At 36.3% G+C, this 24,254-nt stretch overlaps 2 protein-coding genes across 4 annotated transcripts; both read right to left on the reverse strand.

Moving 5' to 3' along the window:
- Positions 1-2,272: 2,272 nt before the first annotated feature.
- LOC129274923 (uncharacterized) lies at positions 2,273-22,661 on the reverse strand. 3 transcript variants are annotated; one of them, XR_010295412.1, is made up of 9 exons: positions 22,544-22,661; positions 16,217-16,313; positions 15,372-15,478; positions 14,830-14,957; positions 11,369-11,481; positions 9,204-9,413; positions 7,930-8,230; positions 5,270-6,899; positions 2,316-4,926 (listed from the first exon to the last, which is right to left on the reverse strand). XR_010295412.1 is itself a non-coding variant. In XM_064108243.1 (9 exons), exons 2-8 carry the CDS (start codon positions 16,298-16,300, stop codon positions 6,601-6,603), a joined length of 1,242 nt encoding a protein of 413 aa, XP_063964313.1. In that variant the 5' UTR covers positions 16,301-16,313; positions 22,544-22,661; the 3' UTR covers positions 5,775-6,157; positions 6,559-6,600. The 3 variants fall into 3 exon arrangements, 2 of the variants coding, with proteins under 2 accessions (XP_063964312.1, XP_063964313.1); XM_064108243.1 differs by lacking the exon at positions 2,316-4,926 and having other exon boundaries at positions 5,775-6,157; positions 6,559-6,899; XM_064108242.1 differs by having other exon boundaries at positions 2,273-6,899.
- LOC135156428 (uncharacterized) lies at positions 17,959-18,342 on the reverse strand. Its single transcript, XM_064108892.1, has one exon. It carries the CDS (start codon positions 18,340-18,342, stop codon positions 17,959-17,961), a length of 384 nt encoding a protein of 127 aa, XP_063964962.1.
- Positions 22,662-24,254: the final 1,593 nt, after the last annotated feature.

A 24,254-nucleotide genomic window follows, 5' to 3' on the forward strand; every position in this document is an offset into this window, starting at 1 on the left:
CTTGGAACTGGTATGGCCTTTCAATAGAGTAGAGGACGGTGGATCCACCTCTATGGGCCTTTCACGTCAGATCTTGGGCCCTTCACTCAAAGCCTAGCAATCATCGTATAACATATCTTTACGATTGATTGCATTGACTTCAATGTGCAATCAATCATGAAAATCAAGCGTACAATTAATCACTAACTGTTGTGTTACTGGACCTTGAACAGTATTTTGTACGTCTCCACAGCTGCACTATGGACATTACGAACAGACATGGAGCATTGTGGTAAATATACGATACAACATTTTAGGGAAATAGAAATTTCATACTAAACACCCGATATCAAATGGATGAAAAATGGGGAGATAGGAAATACAGACTAAACTTTTATTTTACCATTTCCGTAAGCACCATTCGAAAATTCTTTTACCAAACCCACCCCCTTTCCATCTCCCCCTCTCTCTCTCTTTCTTCCTCTCTCTGTTCGCTTTCTACCCCCTCTCCCCCTCTGCTTTCTATATAAATCTCTCTATCACCTCTTCCTCATATTCTCTCTCTCTCTCTGTGTTTGCCACATCTTGCCTTTGTTGCGTCTCCATATCGGAGCCACCACTAAACAATTACATGATAATATAACTGAAAGCAAATAGTGCACATAAATACACCTATATATCATTAGACATAATTTATTTTTCAATAAAATATAAATGACTATCATTCTATATATATATGGTTTAGTTTGTCACTTGAATGATTACTAACATATACATCATCAGTACAAACCAACTGAATGAGCTATCAATATACTACATGATTAACCCTCAAATGTGTCCATAAAAAGTGGCTACAAATAAACAATGAATAAACCACTCATAGGCCTACATGTACTGTGTATTGGTTTTCATTTTCAAAATGTGTGAAGGCAAGTAAATAATTATTAATAATTAATAATAAATAATGTAAATAAATGCACGATAATGAAATCAAATTTCCATAATTATATTTGCGTATAATATGCAACATCTTTATAGCGCTAACTACAATTTTTCTATCAAAGCGCTGCAAACTATTACCCAAGAGCTACACAAGTTTTACTAATAGCTCTATGGTATTACCCCAGCTATATGGCTACCTTGATCAGGTGCTCAAGCGTTCAAGGAATTCCTTCCTACCAGGTAACCATGTACTACACCTGGGTTGAGAGTGACAAATGCAATTAATACCCCATGATCACTTGCCAAATATCTCTTGCACCATTCGAAATAGCCATATTCTCCAAGTACAGATTGAGATTAAGTCAAACATCAGCCTTTTGATAAGGCCTCAAGACATAAAGCTTGGAAAATAATTATTAGACCAAATATGGGAGTGTAGTCAGGGTTCCCATAGAAATTTGAAAACAGAATTCCATGACTTTTCCATGACTACTAAATTGCTGCTTTTCATGACTTCCTGTGACGTCCCAGGAGTTATGTAGAATTTGGGATGTCACAAAACTGGGAAAAATGGAAATTATGAACACCAATTACTTAGTACAATAGCAGAGTATGATCACAGAGTAAGAAATTTACGAGATACGACAAACTGGAAAGCTGCCATAGCCAAGAGGTGAATGCAATTCCACAACTTTTCACAAATTTTTCCAGGATTTTCCACGACTGAGGGAACCCTGGTAGTAGAAAAATGGTCTAATAATTATTTCCCAAATTGAAGGTTATTCTTATTTTCCATTCCATGGAGCTATGGACTGAGATGAGCCAACCAGCAATGTTATTTGATCCAGTGAATGCACGCACTCTCCTTTTACTATTCGCTAAAATCACAGTTTTAGTATGATGTAGATGAATATACATTGCACTGAACAATGCTTTACAAGATAACAACAGAATCTGTCGACTTATGGTAAAACATGATTATGCACAAGGAATACAACTAAAACAATAATGAAATTTCATACACATTTACATGTACAAAGTACAGCATGGTAATTCACCATGAGGAAAAAGAGAAAAAATTTCAAACAATGATAATAACAATAAATAATAAATGCAATTTATTAGGCGCCATATCCATCTCGTAAGAAATTCTCAAGGCGCACAAGTGAATGAGGGGGGGGGGGGACAAAATAAGAAAAAAAAAAAAAAAAATCATCATCGATAAAATGAGTTATAGAGGTAAGTTTTTAGCTATCCCGTATCTCTTGTGGGAGGGAATACCATAGCGAGGGACCTGCATTGATGAATGCCCTTTCCCCCCACTTGATAATGAAGCAGTCATTTTTTTTTTCAAATGTAAACTGAAGCAAGAAACAAATTTCTACACTCAATATCTATTCAAAACTCGTAAAATCATAGGTGATTATTGGAAGACATATGCTTCAATTTCATATACGAGTACATGTACTTCTGCATGCAAGGCTGATCAATGGCCATCTATTATCAATCTGGGGAGCCTTTCATGAAGAGTTTTGTAAATGATTTTTACAGACAGATGTTATAAGCTGCTGCAAATCCTGGCATCTGATTGGTCAAGAGAAAATCAGGTCAATGGAAATCACAATCAGACTCTTCATGAAATGCTCCCCGAATTAGAAATCAAACTGCCAAAAAAAAAAAAAAAATGGCAAGGGCTTTCAAATACACCTATTTTCTCTCTTGTTTGTAAGTATCTAAGAAGTCAAATAATATCCGCTTTATGTCAATTACAAATTTAAGGATAAACATATATGCAACTTATGATGGCAAAAGTAAATGGCTATATTAAGTATAAGGCAGCCAATAAAAGAAAATACATGTACATCATATGATATGTACTCATTAAACATATACGACAGAGAAGTCCTTCACAAAGTTAAACTTAAAGAATTGAAAATTAAATAATCATACATGTTTAAGAAAACGCATGAAAATGAGTTGTATGTTACAAGGATAACTTTATAACCTAAATAACAGATTTCAAGTGTGGTGTTGAAAGCAGTTGATGAAGGGTGTTGGGGGAAAGCTAGCACCAGCTACAACACTGCACCCGAAGGTGTAGAACAATCAATCATGAGACTGACTGATAATAATTATTATACAAATTACTTTTATAGTGCTTGACACTTGCATGCATCAGAATTGTGCTCTACACTAAATGCAGCATAATTACCCTCGGTCTAGCAGAGCAGGGGAGGGGTGTTTCACAAAGATTTAAGTATGACTTAGAGTCGCACTTAAATGCCTAGTTGCATGTGGTATAAAAGGCATGACCTCATTGGTCAGATCATGTCAAGAGGACGCGCACTACTGCGTACTAATCAATACGATCACGCGTTGCAAATCATGTACGCGTCGGCATTAAAGTACGACTCTAATTCATACTTAAATCTATGTGAAACACCCCCCAGCTGTTATTTCTATTGTGTCCAAAATTCAGTGTTGGAGCTAGTTTTAATAACACATTTACATTTTAAACACCAACACCTACACCATTAGTTATGTCAACACAAGTCAAACACCAACACCAAACTTGAAATCAACACAATGAATGAGGGAACCTTCTGGCCTCAATCTTACAAAGAGTTACGATTGGTCTGATCAACTTGAAGTATATGGAAGTCCATCAACGTCAACAATTTTTCTTCAGATAGTTTGCACAATGTCCTTTGTACACAAGGAGAAGCACAGTGAATTTTCAAGAAAATTATGAATGTATGAATATACAGCTTACCCAGAAAATATTTTGAACAAACATGTATTACAGATGTATTTGATTACATATATCTGTATTTGTACTTTATTATTTGTTGTGTTATCTATTTTTTGAGGGGCCCACATTGTACAAGCATTGCTTTTTAGTGGGTCCCTCCATTTCCATCTTAATTTGATTTCTATTGAAAAATAGTATACATATTTAAAACCTACAATGTGTTGCCCAAATTGTCTAAGTGTTTTTTTCACAACATATGTATTATTAATTTTTTTTTGCAACGGATACAAATATTTATGTTTATATATGGTATACAATTTTTTTTGTTTGATGGAAGTGAAATAAATAAATTTGAATTTGATGTTGGCATTGCTGGCTTTCCATAGCTGTGGTTGTTCGGATCAATCGCAACTCTTTGTAAGACAGGGCCCTGGTTCCTACATTTAGCATATAAGCTTAGTAATGAATGGAGTAATGGCAATAAAAAGAAATAGAAAACCATTCCTAAAGGAAAATTTAGGGAATGTAGTTGAAGGTAGCAATATGCTGAGGAAAAAGAATCAAAATTTGTCTGAAATAAGTATGATACATCATTACTGAAACCCCATGGGCCAAATATGAAAGATACATTGTCAATTCTAGTTATGAATTCCAATTGACAGCTCAGTTGGAGAAGCGGTGGTCTCCTAATCCACCCGACCTATGTTTGAAACCCATGTCAGGTGTCTTGTACTTTTGGTCCCTCAGAGAGTTAAGCCATCAGCCGGTTGATCACTATAAGCATTCAAGCTTACTTTAATAGGTGAAACGATCACCGCTAATTAACCACAGAGGAAAATTTATCAATGTGACTGTGACTAGGCTGTTTATAATGCACCTAAGAACTGGCATTTGCTCTCAAGCATAGGAATCATCAAGATGATATAACACAAATTGTCTGAATTCTTCCAAGTCACATAAACTTCACACAAATATGAATATATGGGACTCAGTCCAACCTGCCAGTCCAAGAGTTTCAGCTTTCACTTGCTATATTTTCAATGTGATGCAGTTTACCATATTTTCATTACATATCAATAAAGGAATTTGACAGCTCAAAGTAATCATTTCCATGTTTACCAAAACTTCCATTTACTGGCTGTCCACCAAGATTTGAGAATTCACGAATCAACAAGATACATTTAAGTACAAAAAAGATAGGCAATGAGCAGAGTATTTCAGATAGTGATAATGCTCACAATATGGTGCGCCATCTATCGGTTGCAGCGAACAGGCCAAATTTCTAACTTTGGGGTGGACATCTCACGCAGGCACAGGCAGCGCAAAGTGCTTCAAAAATGAAAACCACATGGCACGATTTCACGAAAAATTGTCTAAATTTGGCAAAGAAATATGCGGCAAATTTCTCTCCTACCTCCTGGGCCCTAGTAAACAGCGTATCCAGTCGAGACGCATCGGCCAGCGCTGAACAATCGCATGCAGGCGTTCACTACAGTACTAGCATGCGCAACAGATGTCGACTTTTTCCCATGATGCATTGCTAATTTCGGCCCGTCCGCTGCAACCGATGGATGGCGCACCGTATTGCGAATCCACCGAATTAGTAGAAAGGAAACAACAAATCATCGCCCCACATGTGAAATCCTATGGGGCAGTGGTCCCTTTACATTCCTGTATGCATGAGGTTGTTTTACACCATTCTATATACATATAATTCAATATTACTGAAATAAGTAGCTTAGAGGAAAATAAGAAAATCATTAAGAGCATGTTGCCTTCTGAAACGATGTTCTTTGTACAAAGAATGTGGAAAGTTCAGAATTCAGTCATAGAAAAAAAGAGTCAGTTCTGAAACACATGTCGAGTTTCTTCCACATATGCTATAAAATCACCTAATTTTTTTTTAAATAAAGTATTTTTTTTTTGAATTTCTAATGATGTGAAAATAGTTGTGTTGAGTTTTTCTTTTTAAACAAGTATAGTCTCAACACCAAACCTTTATCACAATTGGATGAAAAAATGTGTAGAAAGATATATCCCTGGATAATTTTTCTTTATATTACATTCCCATCAAATATTAAAAGCTCTTGATTTTTGTTTTGGGGGGGGTTCAGATTTTTGTATTATTGAAATCAAATGTGTAATCTGATGTTTTACAGTGCTTGCAAGCTTTATTCAACATAATGCTGGATTTACCTACATTCAAAAAGTGATATCTTACATTATGTGCATTTTTTCAGTATTTTGGAAATAAATCAAATCAAATAAGCGAGCAATCCTTGGTTGCATTTGCTACAAATTTCATGTGTACTTGAGACTCATTTCTAAGACAAACATCATCAAAGGTGATTTATCTTGGCATGGGTGAACATGCTTATCAGTGGGTAAGGCCAGGACTAGAGTCACAGTCATACCAATGAAATTGACTCCAGACCAATCGATGGTATGCTATTTAAAACACGCTAACTTAAGGCCACCGCACACCTTACGACTGTTCGCGATCCGATTTTGGAACAAATCGCACTTTGCTCATTTTCTGAAAATGTGAATGGAACATATCATATTATTCAAGGTTAAAATTAATTGAAAGAATACTAATATAATCACTTTGAAAGATTGCAAACCTTTATTTTGGAGTAAAGGCCAAATTAGTTTCAAATCGTAGCCAGTCGTACGACTGTTATGACATCATTACGACTAGATATTAAGTTAGTTTTTATTCTAAGAAGGATGATAGCATAGTCACAGAGGTATTCGTACGATGATTTTTAACATTACACAGTAAAATATTCCAAGTCTCAATATTGGCATCAAATTCTACAACATTTCATTCTGAAATCGATCGCAGACCAATCGTAAGGTGTGTGGTCGCCTTTAGATCGCACTGGCATCACTTTCGTTGGTGTGACCTGCCCCATAAGATATACTCAAGTGATGAGCTGATCTTGGTCAGTGTTCTGTGCCATCACGTAGTCGTACGATGGTAGCTCTGGCTGGGTGGGGGCGGGGGCTCCCAATGGCTGGCTGTAGCTGGGTGGGGCTTGGGGGTGGGCCATGGTAGGGGGTGCGATTGACACGCCTGCTGGTCCTGGTGGTAGTGGGGTCGGTCCCATGGGGTTGACAGGCATACATGTAGGTCCACCGGGAGGGGGCATGGTTTGCCCGTATCCATAAGGAGCTACTGGCCGCTCCACGTGGCCGCTTTCATGCATTTGAGGTGGTACGTCTGGGGAGAATGAAAATATGTTGTCACAGGGTTACGATACAATCAGTATGATATAGAGATAACATTGAAGCGATTCAAAATACCTGTCTTTGATCAGTAGACAGGACAGATGTAATATAACATCAGAGATAGCGACTGTCAAGGGTCAAAGATGTTGTGAGAAAGTGGTGCAAGAGTCTAGTAGCTCAAAGTTGGTAAACCAGTGGTCTAGCGACATTCTGAAACACATTTATCATTATTAGATCATCCTTTCAAGAGGAGCTAAAGAGATTAATCACTTTGTGGATTCCTCAAAAGAGCAATTCCAAATAAAATATATATGACAAACAATGTATATGTGGGACCAACCTGAAAATAATCTGTCTCCGATTTCTTGTTCTCAAGAAAAAAATCTAATGCTCTCAAATGATCATAACTTGAGCGGTTCATGAATTGAAGTATGGATGGAGAAAAATGGGGTCGAATGTACAAAAAATATTTTATTTCCTGATAATTTTGCCCACAGGCTTTGATATTTTTGGGCACAGCTATCACCTCAAACCAAAGAAATCTTTCGCTATCATACACATATGTATTTCAAATTAGGTAGCAATAATAAAAATATGGACATTTGTATAAATGCGCCGGTATCCCACATAAAAAGATGCTCATGGCGCAGTAAAGAAAAGAAGAAAAATAAAATAAAATGGAAACCTAATTAAAAAGGGGGAAGAATTATAATTACTCAAAAGCTTCTGTGAATAACCAGGTTTTCTGTGAATTTTTTAAAGTGGTGAGACAAGAAATATTGCAGATGTCTTTTGGAAGTTTATTCCATAGAAATGGCCCAACACATTGCAATGACTGTAATTGTTTTTCATCCTAGTTATGGTCAAATATTCAAGGAGTCAGGGAGACATGGCAGCTGTGTCTTTAACAGTCAAGTTAGGTTTACTCTCACTTAACAACAAAACTAAAGACATTACCCCAAACATTATTCTGACCACAAATTCCTTACATAATTCAGCCTTCACAGACACGCTATACTCACATGGATGAAACATCTCTGCAGGATGCTGTTGGAACCCGCTCCCAGGAGGAGGTGGCGGCCCCGGCCTTTGGACCACCGCCCCTCCCCTCCCGCCGGGTTGCCTGGTGACATCTGCCACACCCAGATACGGTTGTTCCCTATTCTGCCTGCTACCTTGCTCCATCATCTGCTGCACCAGGTATTGACGGAACATGTCCAGGAGTTCGTCCTGCGCGGAACGCTGCTCCCGTTTGAAGGTCAGGTAGGAGACCTCGCCACGGACGTCGGTGTCGCGGTCAACGGTGGTAAGGCAACGGGCAATCTGATCATGAAACAGGAAAAGCAGTTTATTACTCAAATATTTATGAAGCAGGCAACTGAAAAAAAATTATAAGCCATCTATAGTGTGCCAGACCTAGTCCAGTGTGCAGAAATCTGCACAAAATCAGACTTTGTAAGGGCATTTCTTCAATAACGGGTTTGTCATGTAGGCCGACCGTTGATTTTGGGGCGGCCATTCTTTTTGGCTGCTTAGTGCTACTCCCTCAGTTGTATACTTTATTCACTGTTTATATTGTGTTGCTTGTTTTTATGCTGAGAAAAATAAATTGAATATTGAAAATGAAATTTGCCCAAACAAGCCAATTAAATGTCAAGTCCACCCCAGAAAAATGTTGAGAAATATCAAACAAGCATAACACTGAAAATTTCATCCAAAAATCGGATATAAAATAAGAAAGTTATTACATTTTCAAGTTTCACTTATTATTAACAAAACAGTTTTATACGTACAACTCAGTGATATGCAAATGAGAGAGTCAATGATGTCCCTCACTCACTATTTCTTGGTTTTTTATTGTTAAATTATACAATATTTCAATTTGTACAGATTTGACAATAAGGACCCTCTTCTTTGAACCCCAAAATGTTAAAACAATGATAACTACACATGTTCAGGGAGGAATGACAATGAGAAGAAAATTAGAATATTTCATATTCCATGTAATAAAATACAAAAGAAATAATGAGTTGATGATGTCATCAGTCTCCTCATTTCCATACCAACCAGGATGTGAATGTAACTATTTTGTGAACTTGAGCTAAACTTTAAAATGTCATAACTCTCTTATTTTACATCCGATTTTGATGAAATTTTTGGTGTTACGCTTGTTTGATTTTCTCTTTTCATTCAAACCAACTTTTTGTTGGGGTGGACTTGTCCTTTAATGATTGGTGAAATGCCGTAACAGTGAGTATTTCTTTCCAGTTTTTTATCAGAAGATTTCATTACTCACCCTATATGCTGGGCACATGAAGATACAACAGGGCAGGCACATGAGGAACAAACAGACACCCTCGGGCGAACAAGAATACATGCTGTTGAATTCGGTCGAGTTGGTCACGACGAAGTCAGCGTAGGTACAGTCGTACGTCGTGTCAAAGATTCCGTCTTGCCCCTGGTGCACAGTACTGAACCAGGATTTGAGAATGCTGTTGAAGTTGAACTGTATTACGGAGAGGACCATGAAAGGGCAAAATATGTGCTTTTAATAATAATATACAGTTTAGAAAACAATTCATAGTAAAAATAATAATGATAATAGTAATATCAATAATAAGACTTACATTGCACCAAATCACCAGGATTTGAGAATGCTGTTGAAGTTGAACTGTATATTGAGAGGACCATGAAAGGGTAAAATATGCACTTTTAATCTCAACATACCTTTAAAGAACAATTAAAAAAATTATAATAATAATACCAATAATCAGAACAACCATAATAATTATAATCATGAAAATAATCATTATAATATTATTATTAATGAATAGACTTATATCGTACCAAATCCACTCTGTAGAGAGCTAAAAGTGCTTTTTAAGAAATTTAAAAGGAAATTATTAACAGAAAAGATTTTGATTACCAAACTAAACATGGAATAAAAGAAGTATGATTGTACTTTTGGGGGTACTCCAGGCTGATATGATAATTATAATATATTAGTAATAATATGTAAAGTTAAATTCAACAAGCAACACGATGAAAATGTCATCAAAGGTTAATGAAGATACTGAATTTTAACCCTCAATCTCCCGGGGTATTTTTATTCTTGTCATTCCCGGGGGGGGGGGGGGGCCATTATGGCCCCCCCTTAAAGGTAAATGCTAGTTTTGGTAACGATATCAAAATGAGTTCGTACAGAATCCAATGAAATGACCACCAAAGTGTCTGTTTGTATAAATAAAACGCATGTGCCAAAGGATTCTGGAAGAAATTGTGTAATTGCTGAGAAATCAGCAAATAAGCACAGGATTCGGGTAGAGCGTCGGGCCCGACGCTCAAAGCAATAATTATACACAGTCCCACGTGCGCTTATCTGTGTTGGGGAAGTTCAGTCTGAACAATTTTCAGCGTAGATTTCAAGATTTCACAAAGTTCAGTTTATGTAACTGTACCAGATCTAGATCCTCGATGATATACTGACTGGTTTTACAGACTTTCTCATGAAATCAGTGTTTACTGCAACTACTGGAATTTCTCTTTAAGATCTCAGCCGTGGATTGCGCGATCACAACGAAAATTTGCATGATAGTAGAGAATGACGTAATCTACGCAGTTGCATTGGTAAATTTCACTGAATTCATATATTTTTATTTTATATGAATTAATTATGCTAATTTATTCATGATATCATACTTTTTGCTCTGATTCACTAAATAAAGCTCCTAGAATGCTATTTTTTGGTGAAAATATTCTTTATAGCATTCCTAACAATCGTGAATGAAAAAAATTATGGTACCAAGACCAATTTCTTATGTATTTTATTGTTTTTTTTTATTTCTTATGTATTTCTTTGTTTTTTTACTTTTTTTTTTTTTTTTTTTTTCGATGGAAATCGTTCCAGACTTAATTCTTATCATAAACAAGACAAAATTAATTAAGTTTAATCATTAAAAGTAGAAATAATGAATTTTGGCCAAGTACACAATTTGCATTGGATTTGTACATGAAATCACGTTTATGAGCAATTTTGGGTCTGACATGCACTTACATAATGTTGCATAATGCGTAACCGCGTACCCGGGCGTCACAAATTTGGTCTCAAAATTTGCGCTAGACTTGAAAGTAAAAAGTCAGTGAGCGGCGAGGTCAAAAAATTTTGCTCAGCAGATATATCGCGAAAATTGTCGAGGGGGGGGCCATAATGGCCCCCCCCCCCCCCCCCCCGGGAGAATTAGGGTTAAATTCAAACTATGGTAATATGTTGTGAAAAGAAAACAGTCCATATGGATACCTTCATTAACAATAACAGGAAATGGATGGACTGATAGTGTTATGACCCAGAATTCCCTTTTCTCATTTTATGACATACTATAAAATAACATCTAATAAATATTCTCATACAAGAGTGTAAAAACATGCCATGATGCCTGCAACATGAAAGAGTGTCATTTATACCTCAAGAGCAAAGTTCCGTTCACTGACGATATCCTCCCTTCCTCCGTTGAAGATCTGTTGCATCTGATTCTTAATGACAGGATGGGATGTGTTGACTGTCACGATAATATCACCTATCAAACAAAGAGATACATTGTCATGATTATGTATGGTTTATCATAGCCTTAAAGTTAATTTGGCTTAATATTTACAATAACTATATAGCATAAATGAGGCTCCAATTATCTAGTTTTCTATTCAATGACAAACTGTATATTACCCCAACTTAAAGGAGAATGAAACTCTTGGAGCAAGTTAGCTTTTGTGAAAGCAGAAAAATCAAAGAATAAGATCAACAAAAGTTTGAGTAAAACAGGACTAGCAATAGAAGAGTTATGAGCATTTGGATGTCGAGATCACTAATGCTATGGAGATCCTCCCATTGGCAATGCGACCAAGATCTATTATGTCACAGATGAACAACTCTCCCCTTTTGGACACTGAAAATATACCCCAAAACATCTCTTTTTGCTCATTCTAATCATATGACAAACGATTCATCAATGATATAATGTTGTGAAACCTCTGTACTTGTCCTCTCATAAAGAGAACACCTCACCTTGGGATAGACTCTATAAAAGTGAGAATATAAGTGAAATAAGTACTAAAGTAATGAGTGAGTTGTACGTGTGTGACATCACAGATCTTGGTCGCATTGCCAATAGGAGGATCTACAAGGCATTAGTGATCTCAATATTCAAATGCTCATAACTTTCTTATTATTCATTCAATCTTCCTCAAACTTTCAACAATATGTTTCTTTGATTTTTCTCTTTGATATGGATTCAGCTGGTTTCAAGGGTTTCATTCTCCTTTAAGCTCCAGCTGCTTGGTGCATTAAAGGAATTAATCCGCCTTATTTACTGTACCTCACCTGGGTTGAGTGCAGCACAATGTGGATTGTTGGTGTAATCACGTCTATAATAAATTCAACGTAAATATCATGTTGACATATATACCAGGTCCATGGATTTATTCTGAACGCATGTCAGGTCAATCACAAACAAAAAATACTTTAACATTATCATAATCATATTACACAGATACTGTATAACATTACACATTCAAATACAGTCAAAATGGCAATTTTGGAATAAAGTCAATTAGTCAAGTACAGTTATGCGCATTGCTAACAGAAGGAAATTACGCCATGGCTGGGGTTCGAACCCACACAATCTGTTTCATAGTCTGGACCAGGACTAATCCACTCAATTTAAAGGGCAACAGTTTCATTATTTCACCAGTTCTTGCCATGTGAACATATGAATCATATGCATCATTTAATTTATTTTAAACCATCTAAACCAACTATGCTAGGCCTAAATTCTAAAAAAAAAGGAGAAAGTGTCGACCATCTACAGAGTGTAATCTCAGTGAAACTTCCAAGCAGTCTGAAAAAATAGTGTCCAAAAAACTCTTGTATCTTTTCTTTTATTCAGCTTCACGACTTCAAATTTTCACAGTATGAAGAAGAAGAATTGCTCTTTCAGATATGCTATTTTTTCATTTTTGGTTTTCGGAGACTGAATTACATGTACTATTTTGGATATTTACTGAGAAACTTACCTGGCCACTTATTGGTGGTTTTGGAGTGGTAGGTCACATATCATAATATCAGAAGCAAAGAAAATGAATGTGGATTTCCATCTCAATCAAATAGATAGATCTCATCACATATTTTTACACAATGTGTTTACATGTAATGCCATTCTTCTCATTCTTCCTCTCTCCATTCTCGAACTTCTTTCCTCTTTATTTCCCTTTCCTTCCTCACTTTCTTTATGTTTTCTTTATCTTTTCTTGGACATCAGTCTTTATATTATCATTGTCAAAATATCTATCTGAATGATTCCTATGTTTATTGTGTATATTTGTATATTTATATATATATATATATGTATATTGTGTATATACATGTATATGTGTGTATGTATGCATATATGGGTGTATGTATATGTGTATATATGTCACCTGCATGCTTATCACTCCCTTCTATTATTTACTATTTATAAGTAGACATAAGTTGTTTCTCTTTTTACGAAATACTAAATTGTTTTTGTTTATCTGCTTATATTCCTTGAATTGTATATTTGTTTTGAATTATTTTGTACCTCTTGTTTTGAACAAAATATTGGCGACTGCCAGTGACGTTCTAATAAATTCAATTCAATTCAATTCAAATTGGACTCACAATTCAATTCAATTCATATGTAGGATTCCTCAAGATAAAATCTAAAGTCGTGGTATCATTGTTAAACTGTCATCCTATCGCACAAGACAGGCTCTCCTCAAACATCGTAGCTCCTTGAAAGGATCAAAGATTGCAATCTACGAGGATCTCACTTCCAAGAACTTCGACTTACTTCACAAAGCGAAATCCAGTGACAAGGTTCAAACTGCGTGGACATTGGATGGTAGGGTGTATGTAATGATATCCAAACCAAATGGACGTACAGTGAAGCAGATGATTCGAACAAGGCTGAGTTATTAAAACTGTAAACTATTGTCAATAGCCTTGATCTTACTGTAAAAGAAACAAGGACTTTTGTGTGTTTCATGAGAACGCTCTCTAAACATATTCCCCAAGCATACATGTAGCCTTTTTTTTTATCACAGACACAGGGTTGTAGAATGTTTTCTTCCTTTTATTATAGATAAAGACCTTTATGTGAGCATGCATATGTAATAATCTGTATAAAGGACTTAATATACATGTATTCATGGCCTTCCACATGTGTGCATTTCAAAGGACTTTCTACAAATTTTGGTGATGGCCTTCCTTGCGATTTTAAGCTCAATTCGTTTATTTCGATACTTTTGCTGGAGCTTCTTGAGATATATTGCATACATGTGTAAAATTCATACTCTTCTAAATGTGCTTCATATAAATATATAGTTTGGGAGAATTGGACGGCTTTAATTCAGATCTAAATGCAGTGTGGTCTAGTGATTATTTTCCCAAGCTGTATTACGCAGAACATTGTAATGTTGGAATTAACTGCATCAGGGCCGATGTCAAAATCGTAAAATCCTCAAGCATAAACAAAGATGTACAGTTAGGCCCGTATTCTGAAGTCAGGTTTAACTTATTAGACCATGGTCTGCCATTATGGGGAGCCAAAAATACAAAAATTATTTTCATATTGTATATCTCTTATGTTTACTATTTTGTTTCCATTTGCTTTCATAATGAAGAAATATATTTCAAAATACTTCAGTTCTCATTCCCAGACAGTCTGTGTGTCATATGAGTTAATAAATCAGATGTGTATTATTATGGATTTGTGCCCCATTGGCTATCCATATTTCAACCACAACTTTCAACCAGGGTTTGATTTAAACCCGAGTTCAGAATACGGGCCGTAATGTCAAGAATGTGATCATGAATCCCAGACCATCACACTAGACAGAAAGCTCTTTACATTTCAAGATGTAGCGGATCCTTCCCGACTTGTGCCTTCTCTCCAACTTGACGTCAAACACCAGAGGGCGGCTCAACAATCTCTCCACAAGCTGATCATACTGGGCAACTGTTGAAACTTTCAAAACTCTGTATTAAGAGGAATATAAACATGAAGAGCAACATTTAATGTTGTTTCTTGAAAGGACTGGCAAAATATCGTGGACCTAGCAAATTTAGAATTTTGCCAAAATTCATAGAAGGTTGCAAGAAAGTTATTCAAAAGATTTTAAAGTCAAAAGATTTTTGAGTCCATTTATTTTTTTAACATATCCATTTGTTTTTGGGGCACAAAAATGTCACCGTCAATTGGACTTGCGCATAAACCATTTTTTCTTCCGTTGCAAGGTTCATGTACATGCAGCCTAGGATAATCCTACGGAACAGTAAATAAGGCTTTTAACATCACACATATCTTTCTGCACATACGACTGTCAAGGCACTCCCTCGTAACAAGGGTACCTTATACCACTATGAGTGGACCTGTTCACATCAGAAACTTACCTTCCCATGGAATCTGGAAACCAGGCTTCGTGTGATTTGTCATGGGCACAGAGATTGACCTGTTCACGTATGGGCCTTATCACGGGATGCCGAACACAATGCTGAACCTACATGTAAATTTTGAAATGCGAGAGGAGACAATTTAGAAAATATTCGGTCAGGGAACGATTCTGGACCCCACCTTACAAAGAGTTACGAGTGATCCAATCAATCTCAATTATATGGAAATCCATCCATACCATAATTTTTCTATTGCAAATTTGCACAATCTCCTTAGTAGACAGAGAGAATCACACTCAATTCTCCAAGAGAATGATGAATGTAAGAATATACATCATATCTAGTAAATACTTTAAACAAATATGCTTTTTAGATGTTGATGTTGCTGGCTATTCATACTTGTGGTTGATCGGATCAATCGCAACTCTCTGTAAGACAGGGTCCTGAGTTGTATGTACAGATAATTCCACACTTTTTTAAAGGGTAATTTTGAAGAGATGTTGCTATAAAAGAGAATGTAACTTTAAAATATTCAGAAGTAGAAAAGATGATGTTTGGCTATTTAACCCATCGAACACGATTTGGGTTCCAAACAATTTACATTTTCCATAGATCCCAGCCCGAGTTATCAAGGGGATTTTTGTTTTGACTGCAGGGTACACTTTGTACTATCACAAATACTGATATACATGTAGTTCTGTATGTAATGCTGACAATATAATATGATAATGTCATGTTACACTCATATTTTCTGTAATGTTTTGTAAATATATGGAAATAAAGATTCATCCATTCAAACAAACAAAATATTAAAGAGATATTCACCTACAAGGATTTATGCATACCTGGAAATACGGTGGAGGATTCTTGACGAAGTCTTCCACCAGGGTCACCCCTATCATGGGGAGGACTTGTTGGGTGTTGATCATGACCAAAAACTTTCTAAATGCAACAAAAAGGGAAAAGACAAAAGGAGAAATTGGGTAAGACTTTAATAGAGGATGATCTTTCTTTAAATTTGCTTGTTAATGCTATCCAGATTGACTCCCTATTTGACCAAAAAAGCAATTTTTTTTAATTTGCTCTATCCACTTATCACAGACTTAAATTGCTTTAGTGTTTTGGTGATATCTGATTTTTAGTTTAACGCTCATGCACTGGATGAAATCTCTAACATGCGGCATCCACAACATTGGGTCAGATGCATAACAAGTAGCAAATTTCTTTTAAGAGGCTTTTGCTTGGCATTTGCTCAATACTGTATGCATAAAAATGAGCAATTGCATGAGTTTAATGCTTTGCTAGTAAGCTCAAGCGATTGCCAAATGCTTGCAAGCATTTGCTTGACAATTAAGCAATTGCGAAAAGGAGTATGCAAAAAGTGAAATTTCTGCTTGTGCATTTAAGCATTTGCTTGGCCTTGGGTTTTTGATTTATCAAGATGTTTGTTTTTATAATCATATGCACATGAGAGAGAAACTCAAGGTGTATGCTTACACTAGACTACACGTTTATTATACTTATATGAATTTATTCATTAAAGGTAAATTCCAGTTCTGGTAACGATCTCAAAATGACTTTTTACAGAATCTAATATAATGACCACCCAAGTGTCTGTTTGTATGAAAAAAAAATATGTGCCAAAGGATTCTGGAAGAAATTGAGTAATTGCTGAGAAATAAGCAAAATAAGCGCGGATTCGGTCACTTCCGTCGGGTCTTTATTCCAGCAATAATAATACACTGTCCCACGTGTGCCTATCTGTATTGGCGATCTTCAGTGTGATCGTATTTCAGCTTAGATTTTATGATTTCACAAAGTTCAGTTTATGTAACTGTACCAGATCTACATGTAGATCCACGATGATACAGTCATACTTAACCTTGGTTTTACAGACTTTCTCACAAAATTAGTGTTTTACTGCAACTACTTTCATTTAGCTTTAAGGTGCAAAAGATCAACAAAAAGTTGTTTTTCATCAATGACCTGATGAAAACAGAATCAAGATTACAAATAACATTGACATTGTACATGTACATGCATGCTTTCATCCTAGTAAAGTGCAAACAAATGCCCACTATAAAATATAACTTAGAGGAATAGTTGACACCAGGCCTTAAGAAAAAATGTTGCATGGTACATGTATATTTTCCACTGCTATGTCAGGAAATATGTTTGCATACAAGTCCCGCCTTTTTTTCTGCAAGTTGTGTTCGCACCAGCGTGACATCGCTATTGTTCAAACTGCTACTAACTGCTTTCTGAAGGCAAGAAAAGGGGTTAAGCACAAGTGAAGGGTTATTATGCAAATTGAAATAAAGCAATTGCTAAGGTTTGATATTTTGCTTAATTGGCTAGCAATTGCTCAACTCAAAAGTGTTTTATTCTCCTTTTCATGATTCTTTCAGAGCGTAATGTTCTTTTGGTTAATTCAGATAAATAAATCATTCAACATAAATGAGTAATAGATATGCAAATATTTACATTAGACGGGAAAAGGAATGAAATTATCTGAAAGCACAATTGAGGCAAATAAAATGATTATCAAAGTTTCAGTTTGATTTTGAGAAAGTCTTTCTGTCCAAACTCAAGTCCCTCCTTTATCCAGATGTCCCCTGCGTCTTTCAATGCACAATGTCGCTCTCCTCATCATGCCGTCGACCACACGCCGAATGAGGGCCCTGTCCTGCCTGAGGGTGTATACCTCTGTCATAATTCTCTGCTGAAGCTCGTGCAGATTCACTGGTGGAGTGGCGAAGACCTTCGACTTGAGATATCCCCAGAAGAAAAAGTTGAGTGGGGTCAGGTCGGGTGATCTCGGTGGCCATTCTGCTGGGCGGTTCAGGGAGATTACACGGTCCCCAAACAGTTCAGTCAAGCACTCTGTGACGACTCTCCTTCTGTGTGCTGGGGCACCATCCTGTGTCTGGTGGGCACAGGATGGTACCCCAGCACACAGAAAAAGAGTCATCACAGAACGTCGACGGCATGATGAGGAGAGCGACGTTGTGTATTGAAAGATTGAGTTTTGACAGAAAGACTTTCTCAAAATTGAACTGAAACTTTGATAACCATTTTATTTGCCTCAAATGCACTTTCAGATAATTTCATTCCTTTTACCATTTAATGCAGATATTTGCGTATCATTTATTTATGTAAGGTAGGACCATAAAATTTAGAAAGCTCCTAATTTGTCATGGCAAGTACATAAAAATAATCCTACAGTCCTAAAACATATCAAAAATTACTTTAAGGTTACAGAGACTCCATATAACTTCTGAAAAAGTAGCAAAATAGATCATTTTTAACTGTACGTTGCACGGATGCGTGCACGCACCTAAAGTGCCATTATACCATTATACATATTTTGTGTGTAAACATCACGCCGCGCATCAGCGAAAATCCATGGACTTCATCATGCAAGCCTATGTCTATGACTTCAGTATGCATAGGGCAATTCCCTGCGCATAGTTTCGAAAATGATCCATATTTTTAGACCCATTCGAACCTAAAATTCATAAAACGCAAGAAAAATGTGGTGAAACTTAAAATGAGCTATCGAATTCTCCAAATCATTGATAGATTTGAGCTTATTTTGAGCAGAATTACATTGGATTTCGAAGCTAAATTTGGTAATCAAGCCGGTTACAATGCTGCCATATGGGTACAATCACAGAGGGGGGAATCGAGTATTCTTCAGCCCTATCATAAACTTTAACCTTAGCGATTCACTGCGATATTGGCATCAATGCATTGACAAGTGACCCGATGCGCCTATATGAACTTTCTGCACGTCCGCTAGAGCACCCTAGCTAGTATCACTCACACAACATGCGAGGTTAGTATACTAACCTCGCACAACACATGTGATTTCATAGTGCATTTTGACGTTTTCATTCATCACACGAATGTGAGGGACTAAACTACGCCAAACCTTTCAATATTTGTCCACTATGTTAATCTTGATCGTATGGTTTTAGTTTTTTTGAAAAAGAAATTATAAATTATTTATTAAAGTGTTTTTATCGCTTACCTCCAAATCTCAACCAGGATACTTCGCTCGGTCCGTCCTTAGTCATCCTTCGTACTGCGGTGGAAATTACGCAAACAACAATCGAAATGCGAAATTTTCCTATCGAATATTCTCGATTCAAGTCGTCGGCGCATAATAGGAAATTGTACCAAAAATCAACATAGTTCTCTATTTATTCAAACAATTTTTTCTGGGGTGCACTTGACCTTTAAGAGATTTTCCAATGAAAATATTACATGGAACTTGGAAATACAAATCATAATTTGGTTGAACAAAATGTTTTCTGTTAAAGTATAAAACAGAAGAGGAACATATCCTTCACGTATTTTTATATCCAAAATATGTTGCCTTAGTATGGAATAATCACAATGACATAAAATGAAAATGGGTAAAGTACCTTCCTAATGATCATTGAGATTTCGCCTATGGAATCATTGTTTAATAATTTTCAAAGCTTTAAATAGATGAAAATGTTCATTGAGAAAATATACATATATATATATGAACAAAATGATAATGTCCCGATTGTTTCGCATTACGTGTGTTAGATTGCGGGCGTTTGTGTGTGTGTGTAGGAAGCAAGATATTCGTGTTAATGTTTGCACAAAAAAGGAGAGGGAAAGGGAAAGGAAAAGGGGAGGGGGAAAGGTAGAGGAGAGAGAGGGAAAAGGAGACCATAAAATAGAAAGAAAACAAAGGAAAGGAAGAGGGGAAGGGAGAGAGAAAGAAAAATGGAAAGAGCGAGAAAAGAGTAGGGGAGGGAGAAAGGAAAGAAAAGAAGGGAAAGGAAAAAGGGAGAAAGGGAATAGAGGGGGCGGGAAAGGAAAGGAGAGACAATAAAAGACAGATCAGGGGAGGGGGAAAAGTAGAGGAGAGAGAGGGAAAAGGAGACCATAAAATAGAAAGAAAACAAAAGAAAGGAAGAGGGGAAGGGAGAGGGAAAGAAAAATGGAAAGAGCGAGAAAAGAGTAGGGGAGGGAGAAAGGAAAGAAAAGAAAGGAAAGGAAAAGCGAAAAAGGGAAGGGAAAGGGAGAGAAGAAAAGAAGGGAGAACGAAAATGGGGAAAGGGAGAAGGAGAGGGGATGATGAAGGGGATAGGAAAATGTCAAGTTTGAAGATCTGAATATTAACACTAAAACAAAATTAGACTCCCATGTTTTATTTATAAAAATACCATCTTTTTCATGATTATAAACTGGTTCAAATGCCCTCGCATTATTTTTCATTTAGATACAGTCCTGTCATCAATATCAAAAACTCTAAGCGCGAGCTCGGCGCGCTGGCATCATTTTTGTAAGTGACATTTATGATGTTGTTCATATTTTAAAAATGTCCATTTGTTGAGGTTTAAATGTCCAAAAGTTCAGCGCTCGCATAATTTGTAAGGTAAATAGGCCTACCCTTTTAATTGTTATACAAAGGCGCTTATACAACGTCCAGAATGCAGTTCGGAATATTGAAAATAACTATTGGTCCCCCTATTTCTGCCCGTGCGACAAGCATTTATCTTTTTGAATCATGAGATTCACCTTTAAAATATGATGAAAAAGTATCGTTAAGACTGAATTAAGAAAAAAAGAAGCTCACGTTTCACGCTCGCATTTTGATCCGTTAGCTTGTGATAATAATGGTGACTTCGTTAATATATCTTAGCGGACATGTCCACCTTTTGGTGCTTCAAGAAAAATAAACACAACACACAAATAATAATAGAAAACGAACAAGAATAGAATAGATAGTTACCTATCCCCCCTATCCCACTCATGAATTCTTATTTAACAGTCCCCAAAACGTCTTTTTTTCGTGTTAGCTTATTTCATATACATATATATATATATATATATATAGGTCTCCTCATCATGGTTATAAAAAGTGCTCAGAATGTTTTATTTTCAAGTCCTTGTATCAGAATTTTCAGCTCGGGCAGCTCTATCGCAATTTGATTACTATCCTGTTGATTTATTTACTTGAACAAAATATTTAAAATGTCCAGCTTTTAGAACAGATATCAAAAAAAGGTATTCACCTTTGATCATAGATGAGGAAGAAGAAAAAAGTGCAAAAAAATAGGAAACAAACTAACGAATTAATGTGACATAATTTTTCTTCATTTCAAGGCGACTCTTTACATTTCATCATCGCTGATGGCGCTACAATAGAAAATACCGCTTGACAGCAAAAAAAAAAACAGAAAGAGGAAAATAATGCTGAGCGTCTAAAATGCAGCTAGCAGTATAAGCTGCAGAACCGTAAACAAACATCTTGTGAATAATATCGCGCGCCCTCTTTAAGCAAAAGTTTACAACCACGATTACCCTGCGGTATCTACGTGAAGATCACGAGAAAATGCTTTTTTTTTCTTAAAAACACACCAAAGAGAAGACAAGAAACGATCCATACGGTTCGGTAAGTGTCATAGCTCAATTAGAAACATTATTTTAAAAGGAATGGCATAGTTATTTTAGTAAAAAGGGTGTGAAAAATTCGCGTGCACCATGTGCATATGAATCCTTTGCACGCGAGATGCATTGATGCCATGAGTGCCTAGCTATCAATGGCTATGGCTGTGCCTAAAATATTTATGTTGAATAATTCATTCATCTGAAGTTTGGACCAAAGGAAATATTACGCTACATGAAAGAATTATGAAAAGGAGAATAAAACACTTCATGCGATAGCATAATAAAAGTGTCTTTTCGGTTTTTTTTTAACCTCCAGTAGTCCAGTGTCAGAGTGCCACTAGTCAATTTTTAGAAATTTTAATTTTTACACATTCCACAAAAAAGTTGCTAATCCTGACTGAGTCAGTGCTCAGTCATGCTTAAATACTCATAGTTCATACCACTGCACTGGTCATCAAATAGACCCTAAACATTAAGAAAACGTGAAACAATCACTTTCATAATACTACATATAAATTCAGGGGAATTTTTTTGTGCCTGCTTTTTTTAATACAAACACACGGACACGGTATAGCATTCATCTACACCACACAAAAGTGAATATGTGGGACAAATTGTTTAGCACTAGCAATCACCTCAAAGTTAAAACTGATATATATCATGCTCATTTATTTGATTTAAAACACATTGGATATCATATGCCAAAACGATCCTTACAAAGGGCGAATGGATCTTACCTAATGCAACTTGATGAAATCTTTTATCACTAATTTATCTTGGTACCGGTAGGTGCGTTCACTCAAGTTCAGACTCGCTGCGCTGGCCTGCCGTGCAAATTATGATGCGATGATCCGTATTTTGATATGACGTCATAAATCAAGGTTAGATGAAAAAGAAGGGGACCGGGGAAGGAAATTCAACAAGACATAACAAACGTGCTAGATGAGACTGAAGAATCTCTGTTTCATTCAGTGGCGTACCTAGGATTTGCCAGGATTTTCGTCAGGGGGGGGGGGGGGGGCAAAAAGGTCTTTCAGGCTCGTCAGGGGGGCAGGGATACGTGCATGGGTGGTGGCTCGTCAGGGGGGGGGGGGCAGACTGCCCCTCTGCCCCCCCCCCCCCGTAGGTACGCTAGTGGTTTCATTTCTAGTGGCTCAAACAAAAATGTTTAATTTGCCTCAAAACTATATGGTCCCATCGGGTGAAGGGTTGAGGAAATTCCATAAAGATTGAGAAAGTTATTAGAATTTATTTTTTGGGATTTGTGACGTCGTAAACGAGCAGATTTTGCATAAATTTCCATTTTTATAATGGTTCGCGATGACTTATTTTTGTTTTCTTCTTAGAAACGGGTGTAACATGATTTACCTATTGATATACTGAAGCCTGAAGGTACGTACAGTTATAACCATTTTCAACTGTCTGAGAAAATTTCGTTGATTTTTACCATACGATGTGTCGGAAAGCTACTCGCATTTGACGTCACAAATCAATTAATTAAAATTCGAATAACTTTTTTTTTATTATTTATTGGATTTTTTCTCCAACCTTCGGCAATATTTTTTATTATTTTTCTCTGCTCGAACAACCCAAAACATTCCATTTATTTATAGTCAGCATATATAGCAACGTTCATGCCACAGGGGGGGGGGGGGATTTGTCATGCAGGCATAAGTTTTTTGTTGCAGATAGGCGACAAAAGATTCCTACTTAAATACAGAACTTACAGGCCAGATATATGGCCTAATAGGAAATGTGCTATTTTGTCATGATAATTACTTTTCGCTGCCTTTGTTTGGACATTATGAGCAGACACGTTGCTAACAATACGGGGGAAAGAAATAAAAGTGCAATATTTATTGAAATATGATTTGAAATTATACTTGATTGGCCGCAATTAATTAACTGTCACACTTAACCAGGGCCCTGGGAACAATTTAATTTTGATAAGCATATAAAGGGGTTTCACTACATAAATGAGGTCATTTTTAGTCCTAATTTGACAAGCAAAAAACTTGAAAATTAAGGTTTTACGACAAAATAATGAAGGTCATTTGGGGGAAATTTCTCTATTTTGCCACACCTACCATAATTCCAGGGGGTGCGGCTGCCTATGGTTCCGGAGATCTAACGCATGCGCAGCACTCCCCAGGAAAACCGCCCTCAGCACCCCCGCTTCCCAGGTTCATGCACATAACATCACAGATAATTATATTCCATCAAAATCATTAAATTTATTGTAATGTTAAGGTGTGTGAAAATTAGTGAAATGTGTAAAAAAAATTGTAAAAACTTTTCAAATTCTGAGGGGTTTTCACATACAATAGGGGGGGGGGGTTCATATTTTTATTTGGCAACCAGTCAATTTGACTATTTTCGCCATCATAAATATTATATTATTATTGTTTTTTTTTTTTGAAAAAAAAATAATGGAATAAAGTAAAATTC

This window comes from Lytechinus pictus, chromosome 13 (assembly GCF_037042905.1).
Source record: "Lytechinus pictus isolate F3 Inbred chromosome 13, Lp3.0, whole genome shotgun sequence".
In the NCBI taxonomy this organism is placed as follows: domain Eukaryota; kingdom Metazoa; phylum Echinodermata; class Echinoidea; order Temnopleuroida; family Toxopneustidae; genus Lytechinus; species Lytechinus pictus.

Excerpts from the sequence above, each read along its gene's own strand:
- LOC129274923 (XM_064108242.1), bottom strand. The coding sequence starts at position 16,300 with ATGATCAACACCCAACAAGTCCTCCCCATGATAGGGGTGACCCTGGTG. Across the intron at positions 15,479-16,216 it reads ATCCTCCACCGTATTTCCAG|GTTCAGCATTGTGTTCGGCA; the intron begins GTATGCATAAAT and ends ATTTACATGTAG. Across the intron at positions 6,900-7,929 it reads TGCAGAGATGTTTCATCCAT|ACGTACCACCTCAAATGCAT; the intron begins GTGAGTATAGCG and ends CATTCTCCCCAG.
- LOC135156428 (XM_064108892.1), bottom strand. The coding sequence starts at position 18,342 with ATGACTCTTTTTCTGTGTGCTGGGGTACCATCCTGTGCCCACCAGACA.